The sequence below is a fragment of the Anser anser genome (assembly GCF_964211835.1).
Source record: "Anser anser genome assembly, chromosome: Z".
Classification (NCBI taxonomy): Eukaryota; Metazoa; Chordata; class Aves; order Anseriformes; family Anatidae; genus Anser; species Anser anser.
Window position 1 is genome coordinate 78,596,310 of NC_139723.1, and position 25,527 is coordinate 78,621,836.

Sequence of the window (25,527 nt, forward strand, 5' to 3'; positions counted from 1 at the left end):
CAGCCCCGGCAGGCACACGTAAACCCTTATTTCTGACCCCAGCAGCGTGCAAACGCACACACGCACATGCCTGGCCCCTCCAGCAATGCACACAGCTGCATGTGTGCGTGAGCGTGCGAGTGACTGCACGACGTGTGCACAGACCTCTCCCCAAGGCAAATGCATGCCATAAACACGTGTGCACACATGCGTGCAGTGCAAACCTGTTGCATGCACACACATGTTGCATGCACACACCCATTGCATGCACACACACACATTGCGTGCACACACACCCCCACTGCATGCACACACACCCCCGCTGCACGCACACAAACCCCTGTTGTAATGCACACACACACGTTGCATGCACACACGTACTCTTTGCATGCACATACACACCCCCGTTGCGTACACACACACCCACGCAAGGTGCTCGCCTCCCTCGCTGTGCACAAGCACACGTGTGCTCACACCCGGCGTGCACCCACGGAGCACACGCACACCTCCCCACGAGCAGCACATGTGTGCGTGCAAGCGCAGCCCCTCTGCACACGCAGCCACACGCGTGCAACGTGCACCGCACGCTCCCAGCGCCCACCTAGGCGTGCGGGCACCCCCACGCGTGCACACCCACTCGTGCACACACAGCCCCCCCTCCCCAGACCCCAGGGCCCTCCCCGGATGCCTCCCTTCGCCGTGCGCTAGCAAATGGGAGCGGGGAGGGGTGTTGCTGCCCGCCTGCCACTTGTTGCAAAAAAAAAAAAAAAAAAAAAAAAGGAAGAAAGAGAGAAAGAAAGAAAAGAGGGGGAAGAAAAAAAAAAAAAATCCCTCCCACCTTCTCTCATCTGCTGCGGAATAAAAGAAATATCGGCGGGCGCGGCGCCATGTGAGCGGCGGCCCGGGGCCGGGCGGAGCAGCGGCCGTGCCCCCGGGACGGCGGGGGGAGCCCTGGGAGCCGGCGGCATGGTGGGGACCCCCAGCCTGGTGGCCAAAGCCGCCCCGGTGAGGGCCACCCCGCGACGGGACGGACCGGAGGGGCCCCGGGAGCGCGGGGGTCCCGTTGGGGACGGGACGGGGGTCCCCGGGATGGGGGGGGTCCCGGTGGGAAAGGGGGTCCCCCCTCTCTCCCCCGGTAGGACGCGGTGCCCCCGGGGGGGGGGGAAAGAGGGGAGGGGGTGGCTGGGGCTTGGGGGTGGTGGCGGGGAGGGGTCCCCGGTAAGACGCGGTCGCGGGTGGGAGCGGGGCGGGGGTCCCCGTACGGAGCCCACCCGGGAGGGACCCCCGGAGGGGGGGGGGGGCGCGGGGAGGGGTCCCGGGGGCTTCACCCCCTCCCCAAACCGGGCAGCGGCGGCTCCTTCAACTTTTGGTGCACGGCCCCCGGGGTGGCTGGAGGTGGGGAGAGAGAGGGTGGGGGTGCTTCCTCCCTTCCTTCCTCCTCCTCCTCCTCCTCCTCGTCCTCTGAGGCCGTGCCCTGTGCCCGCAGCCGGCCGCCCCACCGCGGGGGTCCGGGCCGCCGGGGGGGCTGCGGCTGGCGGCGGTGATGGAGAGCCTGCAGCGGCAGCAGGCGGCCCGCCTGGCCCGCAGCCCCGACGGCGCGCCCCGACGGCCCCCGGCCGAGCCCGCTCCGGCCCCCGGCCCCGCTCCGCCGCCCCCCGCCGCCCCCCGCCGCCGCCCGGCCCCCGGCCCCGCTCCGCCGCCCTCCGCCAGCGGGCAGGAGGAGGAGGAGGAGGAGGAAGAGGAGGAGGAAGAGGAGGAGGGGGAAGGGGAGCCCCGAGACCCGCCGCCCCCCCCGCACCACGAGTGGACCTACGAGGAGCAGTTCAAGCAGGTAAGAAGCGCCCGACGCCGCGCCCCGTTTCCAGCCCACCCCAACCAGGCGTCCTCGCTGCCCCCTACCCCCCGTCCCAGTCCTGCCCCAGGGAAACATCCCCCACCCCCCGTTGCCCCCAGACATCATCTCCATGCCACCCAAAACGGGATGCCCCCCCCAAATCCCCCTCCACTGCCCCCAAACCACATCCCAGACAGCCAGTGCGCCCCAGCACCCCCGTCCTGCAGCCCCATCCCACCCCAAATGGGCACCCCCAAATGCTCTGTATCGCCCCCGTCCCTTATCCCACCCCAACAGGCATCCTCTCGTGCTCTCCATCTCCCCCCCACACACCCTAAACCCTGTCGCACCCTGTCCCTGTCCCCCTACCTGCCCCCCATCCCCTCTGCCTGCCCCCAGGTCCCCGTGCTCGCCTCCGGCACCGCTGTGCAGAGCAGCTTGGGCAGCCCCAGCCCTTTCTGCCCCGTGGGGCTGGGAGGATGCCCTGGGGCACAACGGGGTGCCCAGCATCCAGGCACCTCCCTATGCCCGCCCTCACCCATGGCAGGCTCTGTCCCCCGTGGTAAAACGGGGTGTCCCCGGTCCGTGGAGGCTTTGTATGGTCCCCGGGCAGAGATGGAGAGGGCAGAGAGGGAGCAAGTGGAGCAGCAGCCCCGGGGACAGCCTTGGTTTTGAGACAGGATTCGGCTTTCCCCTTGTGTCTTGCTGCCGAGGGGACGTGACAAGGGTCCTGGTGCACGGTCACCCCAGGAGCTGAGCTTCCCCCGGGTTTCTGTGAGGGCTGGGGTGTGTTGCGGCTGCTGGATGCATTCTCTGATTCTTATTTGGGTTTCTTATAATTCTTATACGGGCTGCAGGGAGCAGCACCTCGACCCCATCCCTTTGCTCCCAGTGGGCACAGGGGAGACCTTCGTGGCACAGAGATCTGGGGGATCACAGGGCCCGTGGGGCTCATATGTAGGGTGGAGAAAAGGCCTCGGTATTTAATACCATGCCCCCTCGCATGGACACCTCCCTGATGTGTTGTGCAAGCCCTGGTGTGCACGCCGCGGGTGCAGGGGGGTGAGCACGGGTCGCACTGCTCAGGTTTGCGCTCCCGGTGTGTGCGCGTTGGGGTTGTGGCGAGACAGAGGGGTGATGCCCGCAGCAGGGAGGGTGCAGTGAAGGGACGGAGCGGGCAGAGATGTCCCTGTGTGTCTGCTGCCTGGCTTTTTAGGCTGGCGCTGCTCGGGGGACAGCAGGACGTCCCTCACGTCCACCCGATGCTGCAGGGACCGGGACGCTTACCGCGGTACTCACCCCCATCAGGAGGGGACGGGGACGGCCGCAGGGACCAGCCTTACTGCCTGGACATCCCATGGCACGGCAAGGTCCCCGGTCCCCCCCGAGACCTCAGCACCGCAGCCGTGGTGCCGGGGAGCCCGGCCACCCCCGGGGTGGGTGCGCTGCGTAGGCCGAATATCTCGGCGGGGAAGTGTTACGTTACAGCCCGCTGCGCAGAAAAAGGCTGACTGTCCGGTTCCCGGGGTCAGGCAGGAGGTGGGACGCGGCTCCTCCCTCGCTCCCGGGGCCGGGGAGGCTTTGCAGAGAGAAAGCATCCCAGGCATTTCTTCTCCTTCGCCCCGCGCCCTGCCCCTGGTCAGATCTGCTGCCGGGAGCAAATCACGGTGTAAATGCGAGGGGACGGATCGGAGGGGACACCGGGGTGGGGGGATAAATCCTGCCAAGGTTTCTGGGGTGAAGCTGGCAGCTTGCTTGCTTCCTCCCCTCGTCCTGTGCATGGATCTCCCGGCTGGGGGCTTACCCCAGCCAGCCAGGGGACAGTGGCATGTCCCTTAGCTTTGGTGCCCCCCGGTGCATAGGGACAAAGGGACCAATTGCTGCTGGATGGCTTATATGGGATGGGACAGGGAGAATGGAAAGGAGTTTTTCGTGGTGCTGCCCCATACGGGTGGCAGTTTGGGGCAGGCTGCAGTGCTGGCTTGCCCCAGGGGCTGCAGGGTGGCTGTCACTTCTGTCCCACCCCTGTCATCTTCTTGGCGGGGGGACACATCCCCCGGTCCCTCCCCAGGCTGCGGGGCTGTGTCTGGCCCAGCCTGGAGAACAGGTTCCCTGCTCGGGAGGGAGGAAGGGGCAGAGGAGGAGGTGGTGAAGGTTAAAAGGCAAAATGTGCTTCGCCCAGGGGAAATACGTGGGGACGTTCCCCGGGGCATGAATCTGGGGGGCCAGCAGGACCTTTGCTCTGATCTGGGAGGGCTGCTCTGATGCTGGAGGGTTGTGAGACCCCCTCACCCTGCCACCTTTCATGGGGTGCCCCCTGGGTTGTGTTTTGGGGCACGAGTTTGTCTTGGAGGTAGCTGACAAGAGCCCGGCGTTGCTCGCCCTCCTGCTCTCTCCTCGTCGCTTTCTCCATTGGGTTTTTGTCCCCGCCATCCATTGGGTTTTTGTCCCCGCCAGCTGGGACGGATGCAGCTCACGGGGGATCCCCGTGGGGAGGAAGGAGGTGGTCGCCCTGCCCCGTCCCTCCTCCCGGCGCATCTTCCACCCAGGTGCAGGAACAACAACCGCAGGGCTCTCGGGGCTAAATTAGAGGGTCTCTGGTTACACCGCAGCGGGACGGGCGCCGTGTTTGTTCCTGGCCATGGCTGCCGGCAGATTTCTCAACCGCAGACCTGCGGGCAGGGCTCAGCCGGGGTCGGGACCACCTGCGGCGAGGGGGCTGCGGGGGGAGCGGGGCTGCGGTGCCGAGGGTCAGCGCGGTAATCCCCGGTGAGCAGCAGCTCCGGCAGCGAGCAGGGGGGCTCCCAGGGTGCCTGTGGGGGTGTCCACGGGGGTGTTGCGGGTGTGGGGGTTGTGTGTGTGTGTGCGTGGACTGATGTGAGTGTATGGGTCCATACAAATGTCTGTGCGTGCGTGCTTGTGAGCCCGTGTGTTTGTGGACCCACACGAGCACCCACGTGTGCACGGACCCCTGCGAGACCCCCATGCGTGAGCATGTCTGGGGACGCGTGTAGTGCCCCGGCATGTATAGGCACCCCTGTGCGTGCACGTATGGAGCCATATGGACTCACGGCTGTTTTGGGCAGGGTTTGGGGCTGACCCCCCTCCTTGCCCCAGCCTGAGGTGCCCAGGGGGTGCCAGCCCCAGCCCCGCTGTGGTCTGGGGGTGCCGGGAGCCTCGGCGGCCACCGCAGCCCCAGCCCCCCGACTGCAGCTCCCTGGGGCTCTGCGTCGGGGCTCCAAGGAAGAGGTGTAAAAACTAATCAAGGGTGTGAGGAGACAGGCGCTGCGTGCGGGAGGGGAGCAACAGCAGCCCGGGCTGGCATGGGAGCTGGGGATGAGCGCATGGAGAGATGGGGACAGCAGTGTCCCCGCCCCCCCCCCCCCCCCAGCAGCACAAAGTGTGGGGAGAGGAGGGGTGCCGGGGCTGGCAGGAGGACCCTGTGCATCCCCTCTGGGGGTCCCCACCCCACAGCTGCCCCCGGCTCTGTCCCCAGCTGCCACCCAGTAATCAGATGTGAGTGGTGGGTTTGGGGGTGTGTGCCCCCTCACCGGCTCCGGCTCCTGATAATCCACTAATTGGGTTAATGATGGAAGCAGAGCCCCTGTGCCAGCAGCGGGGTGGGCAGGGTGCAGTGGGGAGGGGGGATCCAGACATGGGGAGGTGGGATCCGGCCCCACCGGGACACCCACGGGGGTGTGCAGCTGCGTGGGGGCGTGGGAGCGAGCGCAGGGGTGAGTGCACACAGGGGACAGCGTGGGGGGACGTGGGACTGTGCATGGGAAGAGTGTGAATGGGGGGGGGGTGTGTGCAAAAGGAGAGTGACTGGGGATGCAGTAACATGCAATTTCTGCTCCAGCCCTTCCTCCCCCACCACTGCTCCACAGCCAGCCGGGGGATGGTGATTGGGACGGAGGTGTGGGGGGGTCACTGGGCACCCAAGGCACAACCCAGGTGTGTGTGCAGCCCCCCCAGCTGTGCACCCATGTGCGCAAAGGCACCCACCACGTGCACACCTATGCGCATACACCATGTATGTCCATGCCTGCATGCACTCGTGCCTCCCCATGGCCACGTCCCCGCCTCGGGGGACACCTTGGGCCCGGGGGGGGGATGAGGGAGACAGGGGGCAACGTGGCCAGGGGTTAACCTGCGCAGATCCCTCCTTGGCTCCCTGCTTGTTCAGCCACGAACAAGCAACAAGGCAATGAGCTAGGGAGGAGTGCGCTTGCCAGGACCCCCCCCAGGATGAACGGATGTGGGGATCTGGGGATGGCGACTGCAGTGGCGTCATGCAGCACATTTCCTCCGCACGCACAGCTCCGGCCCTTGGAGCAAGCCACGCTGGCACCTCGTGCCTCAGTTTCCCCTCCTGTGAAATGGGTTGAGTAGGAGCCTGGGGACCCAACGAGTCCCCCCTCACCCCAGGGCCGGGGGCTGCCGTCCCAAGGCCGGCGCCACGAGCAAACAGTCCCTCACCTTGCCCCGAGCCGGGTTAATGTTTGCAGCAGGCAGCTCCCCGGGCAGGGACCGGCGGCGGCAGGGAGGGGGTTTTAATGGCCTGCCGGATCCGCCGCGCTATCAGCGCTGATTAAACCTGCTGCTCTATAAAGCGCCGTTAAATATTAAGCACGGCGAGTGGTTTTGGGGAGGGGGCGCTGGGAGCGGGCTAGGGGGGGCTCTGGCATGGGGTATCCTGCTGTGCTGGTGGGGCAGGGCTGAAGATGGGGACACCGGGGGGAGCGTGGCCCCCGTGGGGGCTGTGGGATCAGGGCAGAGCCCCCCCCGCCAGCCGGCACCGCTTGCAAATGCAGCCAGCACCCGGGCAGAGCCGTCCCGTAACCATTAACTTATTAACGGCGCAAGGTCAGGGGTGGTTGGTGCCCGGCAGGGAGCGAGCTACGGGATGGGGGGGACCCCAGGAGGGGGGCCCAGAGCCCCCAGCTCCTGTGCTCACCCTTGGGGTGCATTCAGGCCGGGTGGTGGCGAGGCTGTGGGTAAATGGAGGCACCGGTGGCTCCCCAATCCCTTTGGGACACAGGGGGCACTCGGTGTGCATGCACCTGGCCATGCACCAGGGACCCCCAGCTCAGAGGTGCGGTGATGCTCCAGAGGGGTGCGAGGTCCCCAAAGGAGCGTGAGGTCCCCAAAGAACCCCGTCAGTGCTCGGCCACCCGCAGTGTGCCGGGGGCCGGGGGGATGTGGGGAGTTGCATCTCCTGGGCTCCCTGCGTGAGCAGCAGCCGGATGGAAAAATTAGCAGGGCGGCTAATCAATGCGGTGCATATTAAGCGGCTCAGGGTTGGGGGGGACGCGAGGCAGGGGGGAGCCGAGCAGGGTTCGGGATCGATGCAGCCCGTATTAAGTGGATTAAATCCTGGTTGCTGATCTGAGCCCTGGCTGCCGGCGGGAGGTGGCAGCCGAGCCGGGGCTGCGGGGGTCCCCGCTGCGATTGCTTCCCTTAGAAGTGCTGTGGGGGGCCCCTCGGGGCAGCCTGGAGGGGCTTTGCACCCCTTCTCTGTGGGATCAGCTGGGTCATGGGGGGGCTGGAGACCCCATCTCCACCCCTGCAAGCCCCCCGGAGCCGGGAGAGGCACCTCCAGGATTAGCAAGTGTGCTAACGATGTTATTTAATTGTGGCAAGGCGGCGGGGGAGGCACGAGGTCTATTCACATCCCTTTAATAAACCATGTTCGACCCGCTGCCCTTTAACCTGCCCGGCCAGCCCCGTTATCCCCATCCCTTAAGGAATAAAGACGTCGCCATGGCGATGGGATGCCGGCAGCGAGCGGGGTGCCCGGGCATGGCCAGAGCTGCACCCGCGGTGGGTCGGGGGCGAGGACACCCCGAGCGGCTGCACCAGGCTGGCACTGGGGGTGCCGTGGTTTTTTTGGGGGGCCAAGCCCCGCAGACGGGGTCCCCGAGGTCGGTAGAGCAGAGCAGAGCTGCGCACCGGCGGGGTATCGATCCCCAGGCTTGACAGTTTAATACTTGTGTTTATAGAGGAATATAGTTACATCGATGGCGTTAAATGAGTTACTAATTATATCAATACAAACACGATTAAAAGGGTCCTTGCTCATAGGTCACCACAAGCAGGAGACGCTGCTCGTGTTGCACAACTGCCCCCTGCTCGAGGTGCGCGGCGAGGGCGTGCTGGGGGTGACCCTCTCTGGGATGGGGTGGCCCTCTGGGGGTCCGTGTCCCCCTCCGGGGTCTCTGTGCCCACCTGGGGTGTGCGCCCATGCAGGGCTGTGCGTGCTCATTTGGGGTTATGCATGCTAATAGGGAGTAGGAGTACCCACGAAAGGTTGTGCGTGCCTGTTCGGGGTTGTTTGTGCCCGTTTGGGGCTGTGCGTGCCCTTTTGGGGTTGTGCATGCCCATTTGGGGCTGTGCGTGCCCATTTGGGGTTGCGCCTGCCTTTATGAGGCCATGCACGTCCATATTAGGTTAGTATGCCCGTATGTGCTTGTAAGGTTTTTGCAGATGGGTACAGGGCTGTGCACACTCGTGCAGGTGGTGTGTGCACTGATGCAGAGTTGTGCACACTCGTGTGTGCCTTTGCAAGCCTGAGCATGCTCCTGCAGGGATGTACAGGGTGCATTCCCTCGGGTGGTTGTGCGCGCTCATGTTGGGTTGTGCGCACCCTTGTGTGGGGTCGTGCAAGCCCATAAAGGGTTGTGCGTGCTCGTGCAGGATTGCGTATGCCTGTGTGGGGTTGTGCACACCTGTGTGGGGTTGTGTGTCCCCGTCTGCAGTTGTGTGCACCTGTACAGGATTGTGCATGACCCTGTGGGGTTGTGCTCTGCTGCTCCGATGGCTGCTCCCCAACGGAGGCAGAGGGGACTGCAGTGCCCGCCCTGCAAGAGCAGGAGGAGGGTGAGTGGCAGGTGGTGGAGATGGTGCCTTCCCTGGGGCTGGGGGTGTCTGGGGGGGACCCTCCTTTCCTACAGGTTGTGGCAAGCCATCCCTGTGCACCCACACATAGGGTATGGATCCCATACCCTGCTTTGGCTGGGACCCAGCCCACCCCCCAGCAGCAGAAATCCCCCAAGCCCACCTCCTCTCCAGCCTGAGCATCCCCGAACCTCACGGGACACCCGGCGCATCCCCACGCGCCCAAGGGCCGTGCCAGCGCATCCCCTGCTCCTCACTCAGCTCTCGCCTCCACTTAAAAGCCGACCTTTGCTCCCTGCTTGATGTAATGTGTTTTTGCGTCTCGCTGCCCCGCAGATAAAAGGTTAGAGGTTAATGTATGGTGGAAAGGAGGTCCCGGCGCTTGGAGGTCACACCTGTTTGGGGGCTGCGGGCGCACGGTGGTGGGGAGCGCGCCTGGGCTTTGCGGGAGCAGAAGTACACGTGGGCAGCTGGGGGTCTTGCTGGACACCGCCTCTGAGAGACCCCTGGGAAGGTCATGGCTTGATTTCCCACACCAGGAGGGATGGAGGGGGCTGGGCTGGTGGCTAGGCAAGGAAATGTGGGCTCCCACGGCGCTGCTCCCAGCGTGAGCCCGTTGCTGGCAGCGTGAGCAGGAGACAGGGAGGGGGGTGACAGGGACAGGGAGCTCCTGCGTGCAAGGGGTGTGCAGGTGGCACCCACAGGGGGAGGAAGGGACAGCAGCGGAACACCACGGAGCACCCACAAATGGTGCTGAGGGCTGTGCAGAAGTGTCTGCCCGATGGTGGGAACAGAGAGCAGAGCCACGTCCCACATCCCCACATCATCACATCCCCATCTTCTCACGTCCCCGTGTCCTCACATCCCTGTGTCCTCTTGTCCCCGTGTCCTTGTGTCCTCTTGTCCTCATGTCCTCACATCCCCATCTCCATGTCCCCATGCCCTCACGTCCCTGTGTCCCCATGTCCCCACGTCCCTGGGTTCCCGCACCCCCACATCCTCACATCTCCCTTTATCTGCCCGTGAATTATGTGCTGTGCGGAGGGGGGGTGCTCCCTGTCTATTGGTTTTTAACGGCCTTTCCCAGCACAATTGTTTTTTAAACGACTCTATTTTGTGCCTGACTTTGTTTTCCAGCTTGCATTTCTTTGTATATGTTTTGGAAATCCATTCCGGACTGCTGAGTTTTGTTTCTTTTCAATGGCTTTAAATTCTTGCCGGGCTCGCTGGGAGGAATCGGTGTCTATAGCGCCTTCGATTGGTGCTAATTTTTCCTTCATGTGCTCTGACTTTTACTGCTGGGCCATCGATCTGGCGGTCTCCAATTTGTCATGGTCACCGAGGCGCTGTGCTGGAATCAGGCGAGCCCCGGCTGCCGCACGGCGCGGCTACATCCTGCCCTGCCACGGGGCTCCGCGCCGCTGTGCATCCGGGGCAGGGAAACTGAGGCACGGAGGCAGCCAGGGTGCAGGGCAGGTGGGGAGCCCACGGCAGACCCGAGCCCAGGGATGTGTCGGGGAATCCCTTTGGGGCGAGCTGGGGGGATGAAAGGGGTGATGCCAGGTGCTGGTGCCAGGAGGGTCCCCATCCCCGGCACTGTCCCCTGCCGTCCCCCTGCCCAGCGCATGCCGGCAGCGCTGACCCCTCTCTCTCCTGCCCCAGCTCTACGAACTAGACGAGGACCCGAAACGCAAGGAGTTCCTGGACGACCTCTTCAGCTTCATGCAGAAGAGAGGTAAATGTGGGTGGCTCGGGTGGGTGCCCCCCCCAGCTGCCGGTTCGGGGCTCGTCTCTGCGAGCTGCACCCCACGAGGCTGGCCGAGCGCAGACCGGGCCACGCTGGCCACTGTCACGCACGCGGGGCTCAGCTCTGCCTCTGCACCCCGCCTCTCCGGGTGTGCACTGTTAGACCTGCACACCACGTCCCGCAAATCCGCGCTTACACACGCCCCCAGCAGGGTGCTGCCAGCCAGCGGGGCTGGGACCCTGAATTTGGGCTGGTGGTGATGCCCCTTGCTGATGCCCACCAGAGGGGCGCAGCAGGGTTGCAGCAGAGCCCTTTGGCGATGCCCGTTAGCAAAACCCATTAATTATGCCCGTTAGCCGTGCCCAGCAGCGTCACCCAGCGGGGATGCCTACTTGCAGTGCCTTATAGCGATGCCTGGTGGCCATGCCAATTAACAACGCCCGTTAGCAGTGCCCATTAGCAGTCCCCGTTAGCGATGCCAGTTTTTGGGTGCTCAGAGCCGTACCCGAGCGCTGCCAGGGGGCTGTGGGAGCAGCACGGGGGCCCAGGGGTTAAGAGCCCTCCAGCCCACCCGGCCCCATCGGAAATCTTTGCTATCGGCACGGGGACGAGCCAGCTCCCGGGGACTCGATAAATGCTTTAACCTTCGCCCTCCCCATACGGGCCCGCGACAATTAAAAGTTGCCGAGCGCGGGCGCGCGGCCGGCTGTATTAATTAGAGCCTTTTGCCGGTGTGTGGATTAATGAACACGCCGCTCGATAGCCAGTAAACCCCAGGCAGAGGTTAATGCCGAGCTAATTAACGGGGGAAGGCTTGGGGAGGGGGGCTGGAGCTGGCTGTGCGTGGGGCGAGAGCGGGTGGGAAGGGGCGGTCGGCCCTGAGCCTGCTTTTGGGAGTGTCGGTGAGGGTGGGTGCCCACCCGTGGGGCAGCGGCACCCGGCTCTCAGGGGGCTGAGACCCCACAGACTCGTGCCATGCAGGGGCTGCTGCAGCCGTGGGTCTCCCACCAGAGCGTGGCTGGAGGTGGATGGGGTCTGGGTGCTGCCCCGTGGGCTGTGGGTGCCCCCCAGCTGTGGGGCAGGCTGGGGGGAGCCGGGGGAGCACCGGTGCTCTGCGACCCTCGTCTCCCCCCCTCAGCATCCATCGGGGCCACAAGATTCATGGGCTGCTCGGCGGCTTCATTATCTCTCTCTCCAGAGCTAATTAACTCCCTCACCATTGGGGCCGGGGCTAATTAAGCGAGCTGCCTGGTGGTGGTGCGGGGAGGAGGGAGGGAGCCTGGTGCTCCCCAGTCCCGCTCCTGTCCCCTCGCCAGGCTGGGTGACATCTCGGGGTGACCCTGGGGGGGTACAGCAGGTGGTGCCGGGTGCCCCAGCTCCGGGGATGGGCAAGGGGGCACCCCCAGAGCTGGGTGCTGCCGAGAGCCTGTGTGGGTGCCTCTGGGGCACCCAGGGGCGCACGGGCACGGGGCTGCATCCCCAGGGTGGCAGCGGGTGGGGGATGGACAGCGAGCCCTAGGAAGGGGCTGCGCATCCCCCCCGCGTTTGCGCCCTCCCCGTCCCCACACCGAGTCGAGGGCCCTGCCGATAACGCGGCATCATTAATCAATCCGGGAGCTAATTGCAGCGGCACAATGGCCCCGCCACCTCCCCGGGCTTTTGTGCTGCGCAACCCGGCCACTGCCGGGGCCATCACTCTGCGGGACGCAGACAGGTCCCTTTGTCAGCGGGACGGGCAGCGGCCGCCCGCTCCGTGCGGCCCCGAGATTAATTGCGAGCCGCTTTCATTAGCCATCGCGGCCAGGGAGGGGGAGAGAAGAAGTCCGGAGGGCATCGATCTGGCCCCGGCACCCACAAACTCATTCGCAGATTCTGGGGTGATGGGGAGACCCCAAATCGGGGTGATGAGGCCGGTGCTGGGCAGGGCTGGTGAGGGACCACCAGCAGATATCAAGTCGATATCTCTGCTTTCTTCCCAGGAGGAAAAACTCCTCTCCCCCTTCCTGATCCAGCAAACAACACAGACACACACACACACAAAAAAAAAAAGTTAAATGAACTCAGTAAAGGAATAAAAAGAGCTCATTTTTCAGGCTTATGCGAAGAAGCCGAGCCAATATCGGGGCCATAAATTAGGGATGCTGGAGGACGGCGGTGAGTGACGGCTTCGTTTGAGGGGTGAAGCATGGCCGTGACAGCCTCCCCTGGCAAAACGGATGGCTTTCCGATACCACCCGCACCCCGGCAGGGAATAAATACGGGGTGGGATGGGACAGGATGGGACGGGACGGGATGCTCATCCCTCCTCTGCCCTGCCGCAGCCCCCGGTGGCTGCCGGCGCTGCCTGCCCGAAGCACTGCCCCCAGGCACCGCGGGGCTATTTGGGGTGCTGGGGAAGCGGGGAGGGGGTTGTAGCCAGACCTGGTGGCTTTGGGGACAGTGCTGATCCACGCTGGGCTTGCAGAGCCCTGTTGAGTGTCCCTCAACTCACAGGGGGTGTGGGGACCCTGGGTCCCCCTGCCCCAGGGGCTCTGTTGGGGGTGATGCTGGGGGGCCTGGGGGCCCACCCCTCCCCCTGCTAGGATGCTCTGGGAGATGTATAGGTGCTCTGTAGGGAGCTCCAAGTGTTATAGGGGCAGTAGGCATCTGTAAGGGGCTCTGGAGGAGCTGCTGTGCCCCCACAGCCCAGCTGAGAGCCCTGACGGCTTCTGGGGGCAGCCAGTGTCCGCGGTGGCCGTGGGGACAAGGCAGGGGCCATGTCCCTGGAGGGTGAGGGTCCCCGTGGGCTCACCCCTCACCCTTCTCTCTCCCAACTCGCCCGGCCCGAAGGGACGCCCGTGAACCGCATCCCCATCATGGCCAAGCAAGTGCTGGACCTCTACACGCTGTACCGGCTGGTGACGGACAAGGGCGGCCTGGTGGAAGTCATCAACAAGAAGATCTGGCGGGAGATCACCAAGGGCCTCAACCTACCTACCTCCATCACCAGCGCTGCCTTCACCCTCCGCACGCAGTGAGCACCCAGGGTGTCCCCAGGGGGGACAGAGGGCTCACCCCGTGCCCGGGTGCTGTCCCCAGCCCGGTCCCTGCTTGGTTTGGGGCTGGCTGGGAGGTGCTCAGCGCCGGCTCTGATCCCGGCTCCCTTCCCCACGCAGATACATGAAGTACCTGTACCCCTACGAATGCGAGAAGCGGGCGCTCAGCTCGCCCGGAGAGCTGCAGGCCGCCATCGACAGCAACCGGCGGGAGGGGCGGAGGCAGACTTTCGGCGCTGCGCTCTTCAACTACTCGCCCGCCGGCACCCCGACCCTGCTGGGCTCCCCCAAAATGCCGCTGCCGGCCCTCAGCATCTCCACGCACAGCTGCGGCCAGATGGGCCAAGTGCACGGCGTGAAGAGAGGTGGGTGAGGACCACGGCTGCCCCGCCTCGGGCAACTCCATTGGGGGGACGCTCCTTCTCCCAGGTGGGAAGAAGGAACGATTTCGTTCGTCTGGTCCCCTCTGGGGTGAGAGGGGGACAGCTCGGGATCTGGGCCCAAGCCCTGACGCGGAGCTGGCGGCCCCTTCTCCGTGCCCACCCGGCCCCGTGGCGCGGGGATGGCGAGATGGGGCGGCGAGGCCGGGGTCTGGCTGAGCTCTCCCTGTCGTTGCAGAGGACGGCGCGGTGCCGGCGGTGCCCGGGCGCATCGCCATCCCGGTGGGGCTGGCCGGACACCACCTCGCGGCGGCCCAGGCAGCAGCAGCGGCGGCCTCGCAGGCGGCGGTGCTGGAGCAGCTGCGGGAGAAGCTGGAGACAGGGGAGCCCCCGGAGAAGAAGGTGGCCCTGACGGCGGAGGAGCAGCAGCGGCTGATGCAGCAGGCTCTGCAGCACAACCTCCTGGCCGTGGCCTCCCAGTTCCCCATGAACATCAAGGTCTCCAACCGAGGTAGAGCCCTACAGCCCCCAGCCCGGCCACCCTGGCGCCTTTGGGGAGGAACACGGCTGCCCGGGGAGGACGGGGCCCCTCTGCTCCGGCAGGTCGCTTCTGTTTCTTTTGATGCTCATATTGGTATTTCCTTCCCCCAGATGACAGACAGGAGACCGCATTGAACCTGTCCACCAACGGCATTAGCAGTATCAACATGTCAATAGAAATAAATGGAGTTGTCTACACAGGTAAATAGAAGGGCCGCTTGCCCCGTGTAATTGCGGCCGGGAAATCCAATAACTTATAGCCACTGCCTGGCCAGCAAGTCCTTCCTTCAATCTGATGTCTTTACTATAAAATCCATCGTAATGAAGTGGCAGGGCCTGGGGAGAGGGGGCAGGTGAAGGAGGGGGGGCGGCGAGGCAGGCAGCTGTCCCCCAGGAGGGGCTGGCAGAGAATGGCCGAAGCTGGGGACAGACAGATGGCAGACGGACAGACTTGGGCTGAGAGGTGCTAAAAGCCCTGGGGCATCCCCACCGCACGGAGCCTGGGCTCAGCAGACGGGGATTTGGGGTTTGGCGTCCCCCCGCAGGCAGGGTGCAGACAGAACGGTGTCAGGGTGCTTTGGTGGAGCAGAGGCTCCCTCATGAACCGGCAAGAGGAGCCAGGAGGGGCTGTGGGTGCCCGAGGGAGGATGATCCCAAAGCTGCCCCGTACCCCACTATGGGGCACGGGGACCCCTGACCCCCGCCGTGATGCAGCCTCCTGTGCTGGCCAAGCAGGTCACCCTTTGCCCCCCAGCTGCCCCGCTGAGACACCCCCAATTAAAGCGGGCAGCTTTTCCTCCAGCACGTAAATATTTAACGAGCCAGAAAGGTCAGGGCTCAGCAGTGCGTGAGGCCACCAGCCACAGGGTCCCTGGCCACTCCAGGGGCCTGTATAGGGGGACAAGGGGTCGGGTGGCAGTGCGGAGCCGGGGGAGACACCGAGGGCAACGGGGGTTGAAGCCCCTGGCGGTGCTGGTCCCTAACCCTATTTCTCTCGCTCCCCAGGTGTCCTGTTTGCTCGCCGGCCCGCAGCCCCGCCGGCCCCCGGTGGAGGGAGCACCCAGAGCCGGCTGAACCCCACAGCCGCCCCGAACCCGCTGCCGCCGGCCCCCTCGCACAGCCACACTCCTGCCAACGCCGCACCGTAGGGGCGATGCTCCCCGAAGCACGCGGGGTCCCTGGAGAGGGCGTGGGGATGCTGCACCCCTGGCCGTGGGGCAGGGATGTGCCCGGAGGGGTCTGGGGGATGGAGGGTGGCTCTTGGTGCCGAGCGGAGCTGTGGCCATGCAAGGCCGAGCACCCACGGGGCCCTTTTGTCCCTCACCCCAGGCGTGGGACCCCTTGCCTGCATGCACCCCCAAAACATGCCATCTGTGGCACCCCCCCCCGAACAGCTCCTGCTGGCCTGGGCTCCCCTGCACTCTGCAGCCCCTCTGGGCACCTCGATGCACTCGCCATATCCCCCGTACACGCCTCGATGCACTCTGCAGCCCCTATACTCACCTCGAAGCACACGCTGTCCCCCCCACTTTGGCACATGTGGCATCCCCTATACACCCTCCACACACCTCATTGCACGCTGCGTTCCTTATACACGCTGGCAATGCAAGCACTGCATCCCCCCCGCACTGCCCCCCCCATACATCACACTCTGCGTCCCCTATACACCCCCCACACCCCCATGCACACTCAGTGCGATCACTGCAGACCCCTTCTTTGTCTCCCCCCACACTGCCCCTGCCCTGTGCCACGCCAGGATCACCCCTCGAGTGTGTGTGGGATCACACTGGAGGACTGGAGGGCAAATACTGGGGAAACTGGTGGGACTGGGGGGAGGGGGGAGGGCTATCGGGGTGGGGCTGGGAGGAATTTATGCACTGGGAGGGGCTTGCTGGAGGGCAGGGTGGGGAGGCCCCCAAACAGACCACCCGGATGCCGGGGTCCCCAAGGGAGTTAGAGGGTGGGGGGCAGTGGGATTGGGGGGTGGGGGGGCTCCAAACTACCTCGTCGGGGCGGGGGGGGGGGGGGGGGGCGCCTCCTCTACCTGCCCGCACCCCTGGGTGCCAAAGCAGGCGAGCGCGGGGCGACGCTCGCCTCTACCTCAGCGGGGGTCGGGGCTTGGTGCCCCCACCCCGCGGCAGCGCGGCTCTGTGTAACTATTAAAGGAACTGAACTGCTGGACCGAGCCGGGGATGAGGGCGACACGGTGCCATGGGTGCCCGTGGTCGGGCTGGGGACAGCTCGGGGGTGCAGGGTGACTGTGGCATCCCAGGGTGGCTGCGGTGTTGCCCAAAGTTGCCCCCGCTCCTGGGGTTCAAATCGGTGTCCCCCTGCTGGAGCTCCCACACACAGGCTGGAGCGGGACGGGCCCCACAGGTGGGGGATCCCCACAGGTAGGGGATGTGGCTGTGGGGGTGCCAGCAGTGCCTACAGTGGGCACCGAGCTGGGACGGACCCCCTCCCAACAGCAATCCTCAGCACGGGCCCCCAGCACCCATGGGGACGGATCCCAGCGCAGCCACCAGCCCCCCGGGCAAGGGGGTGTTTGCACCAGGCCGGGGTGCGGATGTCGGGGTCGTGTGGGTGTGACACGGCTCAGCCCCAGCACAGAGCTCCTGCGGCCCGCTGAGGGGATGAGAGTGGGATCGATGCAGCCTTAATTGGGGTCTCGTGTCCCCCGTCACTGCCGGGCAGCACCGGCCGTGGCACATCGAGCGCCAGGGCCCCAGGGGGCCGGGAGGGTGCAGTTGGGCCCGCATCCCCCCTCGTTACGCAGCTCGGGGGGCGATGTGCGATGCCACGCTCCCCGGGGGGCTCGGGGACACAGCTGCTGTCACCTGAGTAACCAGCCCCGATCGATGCCCGCTTCCCGCGTCCCGCAGGGACTGTAATTGAGCGGGAGGGAGGAGATGGAGGGGTGCGGGGATGAGCCGGTCTGGCAGGAGGAGCGCTGGATCCGGCCTCAGCAGCGGGCTGGAGGCAGGTGGCCGTGGCATCGCTGTGCCACCGTGGAGATGGGGACGGGGACAGAGACCTCCTCTGAGCACCCAGGAGTGGGGGCAGATTCACTGCACACCATGCTGGGCTGCACGCAGCCAGTGCTGTGGCTTCAGGCTCCTCCTGTGACCCCATGGCCCCAGTGCCCAAGTCCCAGGAACACCTGAATTCTTCCCCATTTTGGGGTGGGTTATCGGTGACCCTTTAGCATGGGGATTTGGGCATTCCTGCACATCACCTGCCCTGCTGCACAGGCTGCAGGAGAGACAGTCCCCTCTAAACACAGCCCAGCGCTGCGTGCACAGCCCCCAGCCCCTGCTGCAGCCCCCAGACACTCCTGCTAACGAGGCAGCTTCTAATTGTCGCCTTTGTGGAACAAAGCACAGCTCTTCCCTCTGAAGACGCCTCTCCCACAGCCCAGCTATCGATCCCTGGGAAGAAAGGCAGAGCGCACAGGGCCTCAGCCTGCTCCTCTGCACGGCTCCTCCAAGGAGATTTTGGGGTCACAGGGTGCTGGGGCCGTCCCACAGCTCACTCCTACAGCCTGGTGGCCCCGTACAGATGCTCCCTGTAGGAGCACATGTAGAAGGACCAAGGATTTTCAGCGCACAGTGGGTTTTGCTCTCAGCAAGGGGCACGGGAAGGTCCCCAAAGCCATTCGGCTGACGAGGCACTCGCTGTTAGCAGACGGGTTTGACCTGGGAGCCTGGCCTGGGATTAACCGAAGCCAACCGTGGTCTCCCAGCACGACACACAGCAGGGCACACCTCAGGGTGCTGCGGAGGCCCCCAGGCTTCTCCCCCTCATCCCAGAAGGTGCCTGGATGCGGTGGCTGCCGTGAACTCATCCCGTCCCTCGGAGGGATCTCAATAACTGCGAGCACCAGCTGCGCTGCCGCTTCCATCGGCCCTTTGGCGACCGCTGCTGCGCGGGTCGATAGCGGGAAGGTGAGGGCGATGGGGGGCCGGGGGCAGCCCTGCGGCAGCCCCCCGCCCTTCAAAGCCCCATCTTCATGCCTCCGAGCGCCTCTCGCCCGCAGCAGCGAGGCAGCTATCGACCTCCCTTGAAGGCAGAGCCTCCCTCTGCAGTGCAAATCAGCATCGAGCGGCCCCGGCCGCCCGCAGGGGAGCTCCGAGGCCCCAAAAACCCAAAGCCCCCCCCCCCCGCCTCCATTAAGGCCTGCCCGTTGCCACGGCAACGGCACCCCCCAGCAACGCGCCGCCATGGCAACCAGGCCGGAAGCGGGCGCGCCGGAAAGCGGAAGAGAAGGCCGGGCTGCTTCCGGGCCGGTCGAGAAGATGGCGGCGGGGACGGTGGCGCTGGAGCGGCTGCGGTGGCGGCTGGAGGAGCTGGAGCAGCGCCTCGGCGGCGGGGCCTGCGAGCCTCGTAAGGTGCTGGGCCACGTTCTGTCACCCCCTTTTTTATTCCCTCCCCCCCCCCCCCCGCCTCCGAGCCCCCCTGCCCGCCGCTGGCGGCAGGTAACGGGCCCGCTCCCTCCCTGTGCGCCCCCGCAGGTGGCGGACGAGCTGGTGAAGGTGCAGGTGGCGCTGAGCAACATCGCCGGCAAGAGGGAGCGGGTCAAGATCCTGTTTAAGAAAAGTGAGTGCGCTGGGAGGGGTTCGAGACGGCTTGCGGGGCGTGCCTTGAGCCAGAAATCCCCTCCTCGGAACCCAAAAATCCCAGTCTCGGTGCTCCCCGGATCCCAAAAATCCCCTCCTCGGTGCTTCTGGGTTGTCGTTTGGCCCGCAGGTAACCCAGCGGGGTGTCGTCCTGCTTGTGCCTCTTGCGCAGAGGTGCTGGGGTGGGGAGCGGGCCCCTTCAGCCTTGAACGATACACGGCTGTGTGCTCTGCCTGGAATACAGCTCCTGAAGGGGCTTTTTGCATGTTCAGGCTAACCATGCCCACGTGTCTGTCCCCGTTGTGTGTGCTGGGAGTGGTGAGGAGCACGTACCACCCCCTGTGGCCACATCTGAGGAGCTTTCTCCGAACCAGGGAGCATCAGCTGCAGGCACTAGAGTCATGCTTTGCCTCGTAAAGCCTCCTTGTGGCAGAGTTTCGTGGCTTCATAACGCAGAAGCAGCATTGGGAGTGTTGGTGTGGTGCAAGGTTGCGGTGGCTGCTGAGTGTGAACATGTAACCTGTGTATTTGTAAATGACTTTAGGGATCAGGACGGAGAGCAGTTCTCAGGTTTTATTTCAAGGTTAGGAAGAGGCAGACTTCATTCACCTCTAGTATCGTTAGCCAAAAAGCTAAGTATTGGAGGTGTCTGTAATGAAGCAGTTATTTGTTTGACTCATTCGTAAGTTCTTGGTTGTAGCCTTCTAAAGTAACCTGTTTTCAAGCGTTGCAGAAATCCCTGAATCTGAACAAAAACAACCTTAAATGGGCAGGTTTGTTCTGTAGCCCAGGGAGAATTGCACTTGTAAAAGCGATAACATCTCTCCTACTTGCCTTAAAACCATTTTTTCCTCTAGTTGAAGATGTAATAAAATACCTTGACCCTCAGTACATTGACAAGATGGCTGTTCCAGACACCATGAAGCAGCAGTTCATCTTGGCAGGTACGGCATCACATGAGAAGGAACAGGTTTTTAGCACTGCAAAAGTTGTATTTTAATAAATAAAGTTGTTTGGGATGGACTTATTTTTTTGCTTAGTTATAAACATTTGGAAGGATATCCTATTTAGAGCTACCCAAAATGTGACTTACAAGGATGTCCATCACCCTTAGTGCTCCCTTGTGCATGTCCATGTAGTTTTACCAGTTCTGATCTTAGTATTGATCAGTTTAACCCTAAATTAATGAAAGGTTGAAAAGAAACTGGAGCTTGAACGGTTTTCCTTACCCTACTTCCCATATTCTGAGGACTGTAACAAAACCAGAGTTTAGGATATACATGAAACACCTTCTAGCGTTGTCCGCTTTTGCTTCCAAAGACCTTGGTTCAACCTTTTTTTTGGTATAGTCTGGGAGTGAAACTTGGCGAAGATTCTCCTGACTTAAGTTAGTGTGAATGAGAATCCATTGGTGAGCATCACAAAAGGCTAAATAAAATTATAAAAAAGCCGTTTTCTGTACAGCTGGGTCAGCTGGAACAGGGCAGCTGGAATACAAGTGTCAGTCCCAGCTGATGATCGGTTCAGAGTGGGACAAGCCCCTCTGCGAGGTGGGGGCTGAGATGCTGCTTTGTCCTTTCCTGATGTTCCTTCTTGTCTCTCCCTGATCAGAGGAGCAGGTCATTCCTTCCCGAGCAGCCCTCTTGGAGCAGGTGAAGAACCTCCAGCCCGTCTTAGACAGTGCCTCTATCCAAGGTATGCCTGTTCCTCCGCAAGTTTGAGCTGCACGTGCCACCCCCGAGCTGTTGCCTGTGCTGTTTGCTTTTTCTTGGGTGTCAGACCTGAGGCGAGGACAGCTATGCACACAGCTCAGTGTGAGTAAAGTAGGTGCAAACACAGCAGTACGTTGGCTCCTCCCTCACCTAGCTCTCATGTTCCGTGTCTGATCTCTGCTGGAAAGCACACGGTGTCCTGCAGAGCGTTGTAGCTGTCACCCAGCATGGCTCGGGTGGGAACGTGGCTCCTGCACCAAGGGTGAGGGAGGTGGCTTGGGTTAGGAAGCAGGTTAGAGACAGCAGCCCTAACTCACCCAGAAGGTAATTAGCAAATTTAATGATGCTGAACGTACAGTGTGGCTAGAGGTTTTTTATGGTATAAAGGTGTTTGTGGTGCGTGGCGCTTGGATTCATTGAGTGGAGTTTTGCTGTGACTTGCCCTTGGAGAAGGAATGGTCCTTGTCTTGGTAACTTATCCCACGTGATGCGAAACAAACAAAATGGATGTCTGTTCTGTGCTTTCAGCCGTTCCTGACCACGCAGCGAAACTGCAGCGACTCTCCCAAATCCAGATGCAGCAGCAGGTAGTGTGAATGCTCGTGGCAGTCTTGACTAGCAGGGAGAAGGAGCCATTTGTTGGTGACTGCACTGATGCCCTTGTATCTGCAATTGTTTGAACTGCTTGTTTAGACCACTTATTTTCATTTGTCCAGGGTATTCGTGCTGCAGTTTTAAAGAGGTTTAAGCACACTGCAGGGGGAGAACTAGCCAGGATTTCTGGTAACTGAGTCTGAATTGGCAAAAATCTTTGCCTACGATAAGCCTACTCAAAACAAAGGTTTGAATGCAATAAGTTGCGGTCGATTTAACAAACTGCTATTCCCTTTTTCAGTGGGACACTGAAGTGTTGCGCTTTTTCAGTCTCCCAGTCTCTGGAGGGGTTTTGATACTGCCACGTTGTCTCTTTGCCCTTTTCTTCCCCATTTGAGCACTCCGTGAGGTGGCAATGAGTAGCCTGGGCATTGCCTAATGCCTCCTTTCAGTGTTTCCCTGTGGGTTTTCACTCTGAGGCAAGCTGAGGATGCTGACAAAAAGCAGATAGATGGCAAGCACAGGTGCTTTGGCACTTCCTGAATAGGGGTGTGCCTTTGTAACCTTTCTCTCGTCTGCTGAAATGCTTTCAGCTGCAGTGAGTGGCCAGGGCCTGAGCTTTAGTCCCAGTATTGGCCCTGTACTGCCAGGGGCTGGAAGGAGAGATGTCTTTTTAGTTTATTTACTGCTTACTGGCTGAGGCTCTCTCCTTTGCAGGATCAGTGCAAGCAGTTTTCTGATGGTGTCAAGATGCTCCTTGAAGACTACAACAAAACGGTATCCTTTCAGCTGGTGCTCTGGGCCTGACAAAACCGAACCATCTGCCTGTCTCCTGGCCCACCTTACCCCAATCAGATGCTGGAAACAGGCAATCCCCAGCCCCAGGTTTAATGGCCAGTGCCCTTTCTGGTGTGGTGGTGCTTGTGTTCCCGTCATGCTGTAGAAAGCCCTTTGAGATGTAGTGCTGTGTGGTGTTTGGAAGTTGCTGGGGACTGCAGTTGACATGTGGCGCTGTGTGGTGGCTCCAGGCCTTGTCAGTTTGTGTCTGAGTAGGTTTTGTACACCCTGGTTTCCCATACCCTTTTTTTTGTTGTTTTTTTTGTCTCCCAAGGAATCAGGATTGTAATGGTGCTCTCAGGTTACCAGGGGGTTTTTGGGCTGTGCTCTGTGGTTTCCTCCCTGAAGTTTCTACGTCTCTTTCCTTAAGAGTAATGTCCAGACCCTGCTTCTGTCCAAGCAGTTCGTCCAGTGGAATGAAATACTGATGCAGCTGGAAGCAGCCAAGGAAGCGAAACCTGTGGCAGAGTGATGGCAGAGCTGGGAGTGCGGAGAACCGCCGCCGGGGCCTTGGGATTCTTCTGGCCTTGGGTCACTCAGGAGATGCTGCAGCACAGCCTGCACTCTCTGGTCTCAGCATCTTTCCACTCTGTGAATGTGCTGCGAGTGACATTGCAGGCTCTTGGGGGCACCCTGGCTTTGCGGCTGCACTGCGGTCACCCTGAATCAAAGCCACACTCCTGGTATTCTCTTAATATGCCACTGTTTGTCGATCTTGCACTTCCTTATATCTTGGTTTGTAACATATTTAAAAATCCCTTCCTGCTGTTACTGTGGACCATAATAAAGCCCTGAAACACTACCTGTCTTGTCTTCCCTGGGTGCAGCCATGGCACGGACTGTCTGGCCAGGCTTAAGAGGGCAGATGTACGTATGGCCTGCACGGCCTGTACTTGATATTCCATGAGGAAATGCTACACCTATGCATGAGAGGGAAGCGGTAAGCTGGAAGGTGGGTAAACCTTCTGTAAGCAGTGACTGGCACAGGTGTTTTGGCAGTCTGCAGGAGATAGCTTCTCACACAGCCTGACCTGGATTGCCACACGGGCTCTCCCTGCTGTTTCCTCACAAGCTGCCTGTGCCCTGCCAGCAGCAGGGTGCTGGGCGATTGTTCCTCGTGGGCTTTGTCCCCAGGAAGTTCTCCCGGCCCTGTGCTGGCGGCAGCTAGCGCCCCTGGCCTGCATCCTGCCACTGCTTTCCAAAATGGCTGCTCAGAGAGAGCAGTAATGGCTGCCTGCTCCTGTGCCTTTAAGATTTCTGTCTTGAGGAGCATCCAGGCTTCCTGGACCCCTTTACCCTTCAGGAGTGAATCCCAAGGGACCCCTGCAGAAAAGGCCTGGACAGGTCAAAGTCCGCCCTCTGGAAGTTCAGGAGAGCAGTTTTGTTAGTATCCCTTCTGACATCACCAAGGATAGAAAACTCTACAATTTCATGGTCACTCTGCCCAGGACAGTCCCCAGCTTTCACACCTCCCACCAGTCCTCCTCTGTCAGTGAAGAGCAGGTCTAGTGGGGCACCTCCCCGGGTAGGCTCTTGAACCAGCTGTGCCAGGAAGCTGTCTTCCACGCATCTAGAAACCTCCGGGACTGCTTCCTCTGCGCAGTGCTATATTTCCAGCATGTATCAGGGAAGTTGAAGTCTCCCATGAGAACGAGTGCTGGTGATCGTGTAACTTCTGCGAGCTGCTCGCAGAATGCCTTATCCATATCTTCATCCTGATGAGGTGGTCTATAACAGACCCCCACCAAATGTCAGCCCTACAGGCCCTCTCCCGATCCTTCTCCATAGACATTCAACTTTATCATTCCCAACCCCAAGCTCTTCAACATCAAAACACTCTTTAATATGAAGAGCCACACCACCACCCTGCCTTCCTTGCCTGTCCCTTCTGAAGAGCTTGTAGCCGTCCATCGCAGCACTCCAGCCGTGGCAGTGATCCCACCATGTTTCAGTTATGGCAACTAGGCCGTAGTCAGCCTGTCACACAGTCGCTTCCAGCTCCTCCGGTTTGTTGCCCGTGCTGCGTGCATTGGTGTAGATGCACTTCAGATGAGACATCTGCCTCACCCCCAGCTTCAGCATTGTTCCCCCAGGCTCTTCTCTGGTGAGCCCTGTTTTATGCCCTTCCCCGCCAAAGCTGGTTGTCCTCTGGTGGGACAGCACACCTTCCCTGGTATCCCTGAGCCCACCTTCCCTCTTCATCCCCAACACACACTATGCAGGAAGGCTCCCATACCTATAAGTTTATTTACACAAATAAGTTTATTTATTTTCAATATTGGAGCTTTTGAAAATCACAAGCTCCGTGGACGCTGGCCCTGCCTCTCCTGTAGCCTGCATGGCAGCAGTGCTCAGATGTAGAGCTCTGCGGCGATGCAGACATCTTCTGCTGCCGACAGCAAATCCTATCCCAGACTGAGCGGATGCTGTTGCCGTTTGGTTCCGCTGCAGTGCCCTGGGTGCCACAGGTTTGGCGCAAGTGACACGAGCACGGGTATCTGGTGATAGGGGCACTGCAGTGCTCTGAAGACGACGAGCTGGAGTAGCCATGGGGCTCCTGGGCTCTTGTGGAGGCCGAGCTGGGAGCTGGCCTGGCCCGTGCATTTCCCCGAGGGAGGTTGCTGCCTGTCCACTTTTGTTGGCTGTCGGTGCCCTGGGAGCAGGCCCCGTGATCTGGGGAGCTCTCGACGTTGCCAGGGCACTTCTTCCTCCAAGGCCACCACTTAGGTCCCCTGGTGCCTGCCTCAGCCCCAGATGTTTCAGACGCCGTGGTCACCTCCGCACTGGTGTTTCCTTTCTGAGGGACAGCCGCAGCCCGGAGGTGGAAGCTGCTGTCAGAGCATTGGGTCTGCTCGCTGCTGCTGCCCCACTGGCCTTGTGGGGCTCCTGCGGCTGGTCCCACAAAGTGTCTGCGGTGCTTCCGGCGGTGCTCACGCCTCAGGCTTGTAGTTTGGATCACGGGCCTGAGGGCTGGGTAGACTGCGGTGGGCTCTTGTCCTGCCCACGCATTCGGCAACCCATAGGGCGTCCTCAGAATTTCACCCTTGGGAGCTGTGTCCATGCTGTGGCTACACCAGCCGTTCTTGGTGTAGTGTGTGTGAGCCCTTGGGGCTGCCCAGCCACCCTCCTCCCAGGGCACTGCTCGCTGGCATGGGCGCTCCGGGCCGAGCTGGTCCCCGCGGTGCTGCAGCTCCTGAGGCATGAACGTGGCCTCGGGCCTGTGGAAATGGACAGGCTGAGGGCCGGAGCATGGTGGTCCAGAGGCCGCTGGGCAGACAGTGGAGGCCCCGTGCTTCTTCCAGTTCCTCTTGACCTGGTCCGGATGGAGGAGAGGCTTGTATTTGAGGAAGGCGACA

At 62.1% G+C, this 25,527-nt stretch overlaps 2 protein-coding genes across 2 annotated transcripts; both read left to right on the forward strand.

The window, feature by feature from the left end:
- The first annotated feature begins 748 nt into the window (after window positions 1-748).
- On the forward strand, window positions 749-16,241 carry ARID3C (AT-rich interaction domain 3C). Its single transcript, XM_083816653.1, has 8 exons — window positions 749-984; window positions 1,466-1,810; window positions 10,373-10,445; window positions 13,287-13,470; window positions 13,613-13,857; window positions 14,111-14,383; window positions 14,524-14,613; window positions 15,418-16,241. Exons 1-8 carry the CDS (start codon window positions 946-948, stop codon window positions 15,558-15,560), a joined length of 1,392 nt encoding a protein of 463 aa, XP_083672779.1. The 5' UTR covers window positions 749-945; the 3' UTR covers window positions 15,561-16,241.
- A 2,403-nt stretch (window positions 16,242-18,644) lies between these two features.
- On the forward strand, window positions 18,645-22,973 carry DCTN3 (dynactin subunit 3). The gene is made up of 7 exons (XM_083816993.1): window positions 18,645-18,800; window positions 18,924-19,008; window positions 19,886-19,972; window positions 20,640-20,723; window positions 21,269-21,327; window positions 22,052-22,111; window positions 22,554-22,973. The coding sequence occupies exons 1-7, from the start codon at window positions 18,708-18,710 to the stop codon at window positions 22,641-22,643; spliced, it is 558 nt and encodes a 185-aa protein (XP_083673119.1). The 5' UTR covers window positions 18,645-18,707; the 3' UTR covers window positions 22,644-22,973.
- The last annotated feature ends 2,554 nt before the right edge of the window (window positions 22,974-25,527 follow it).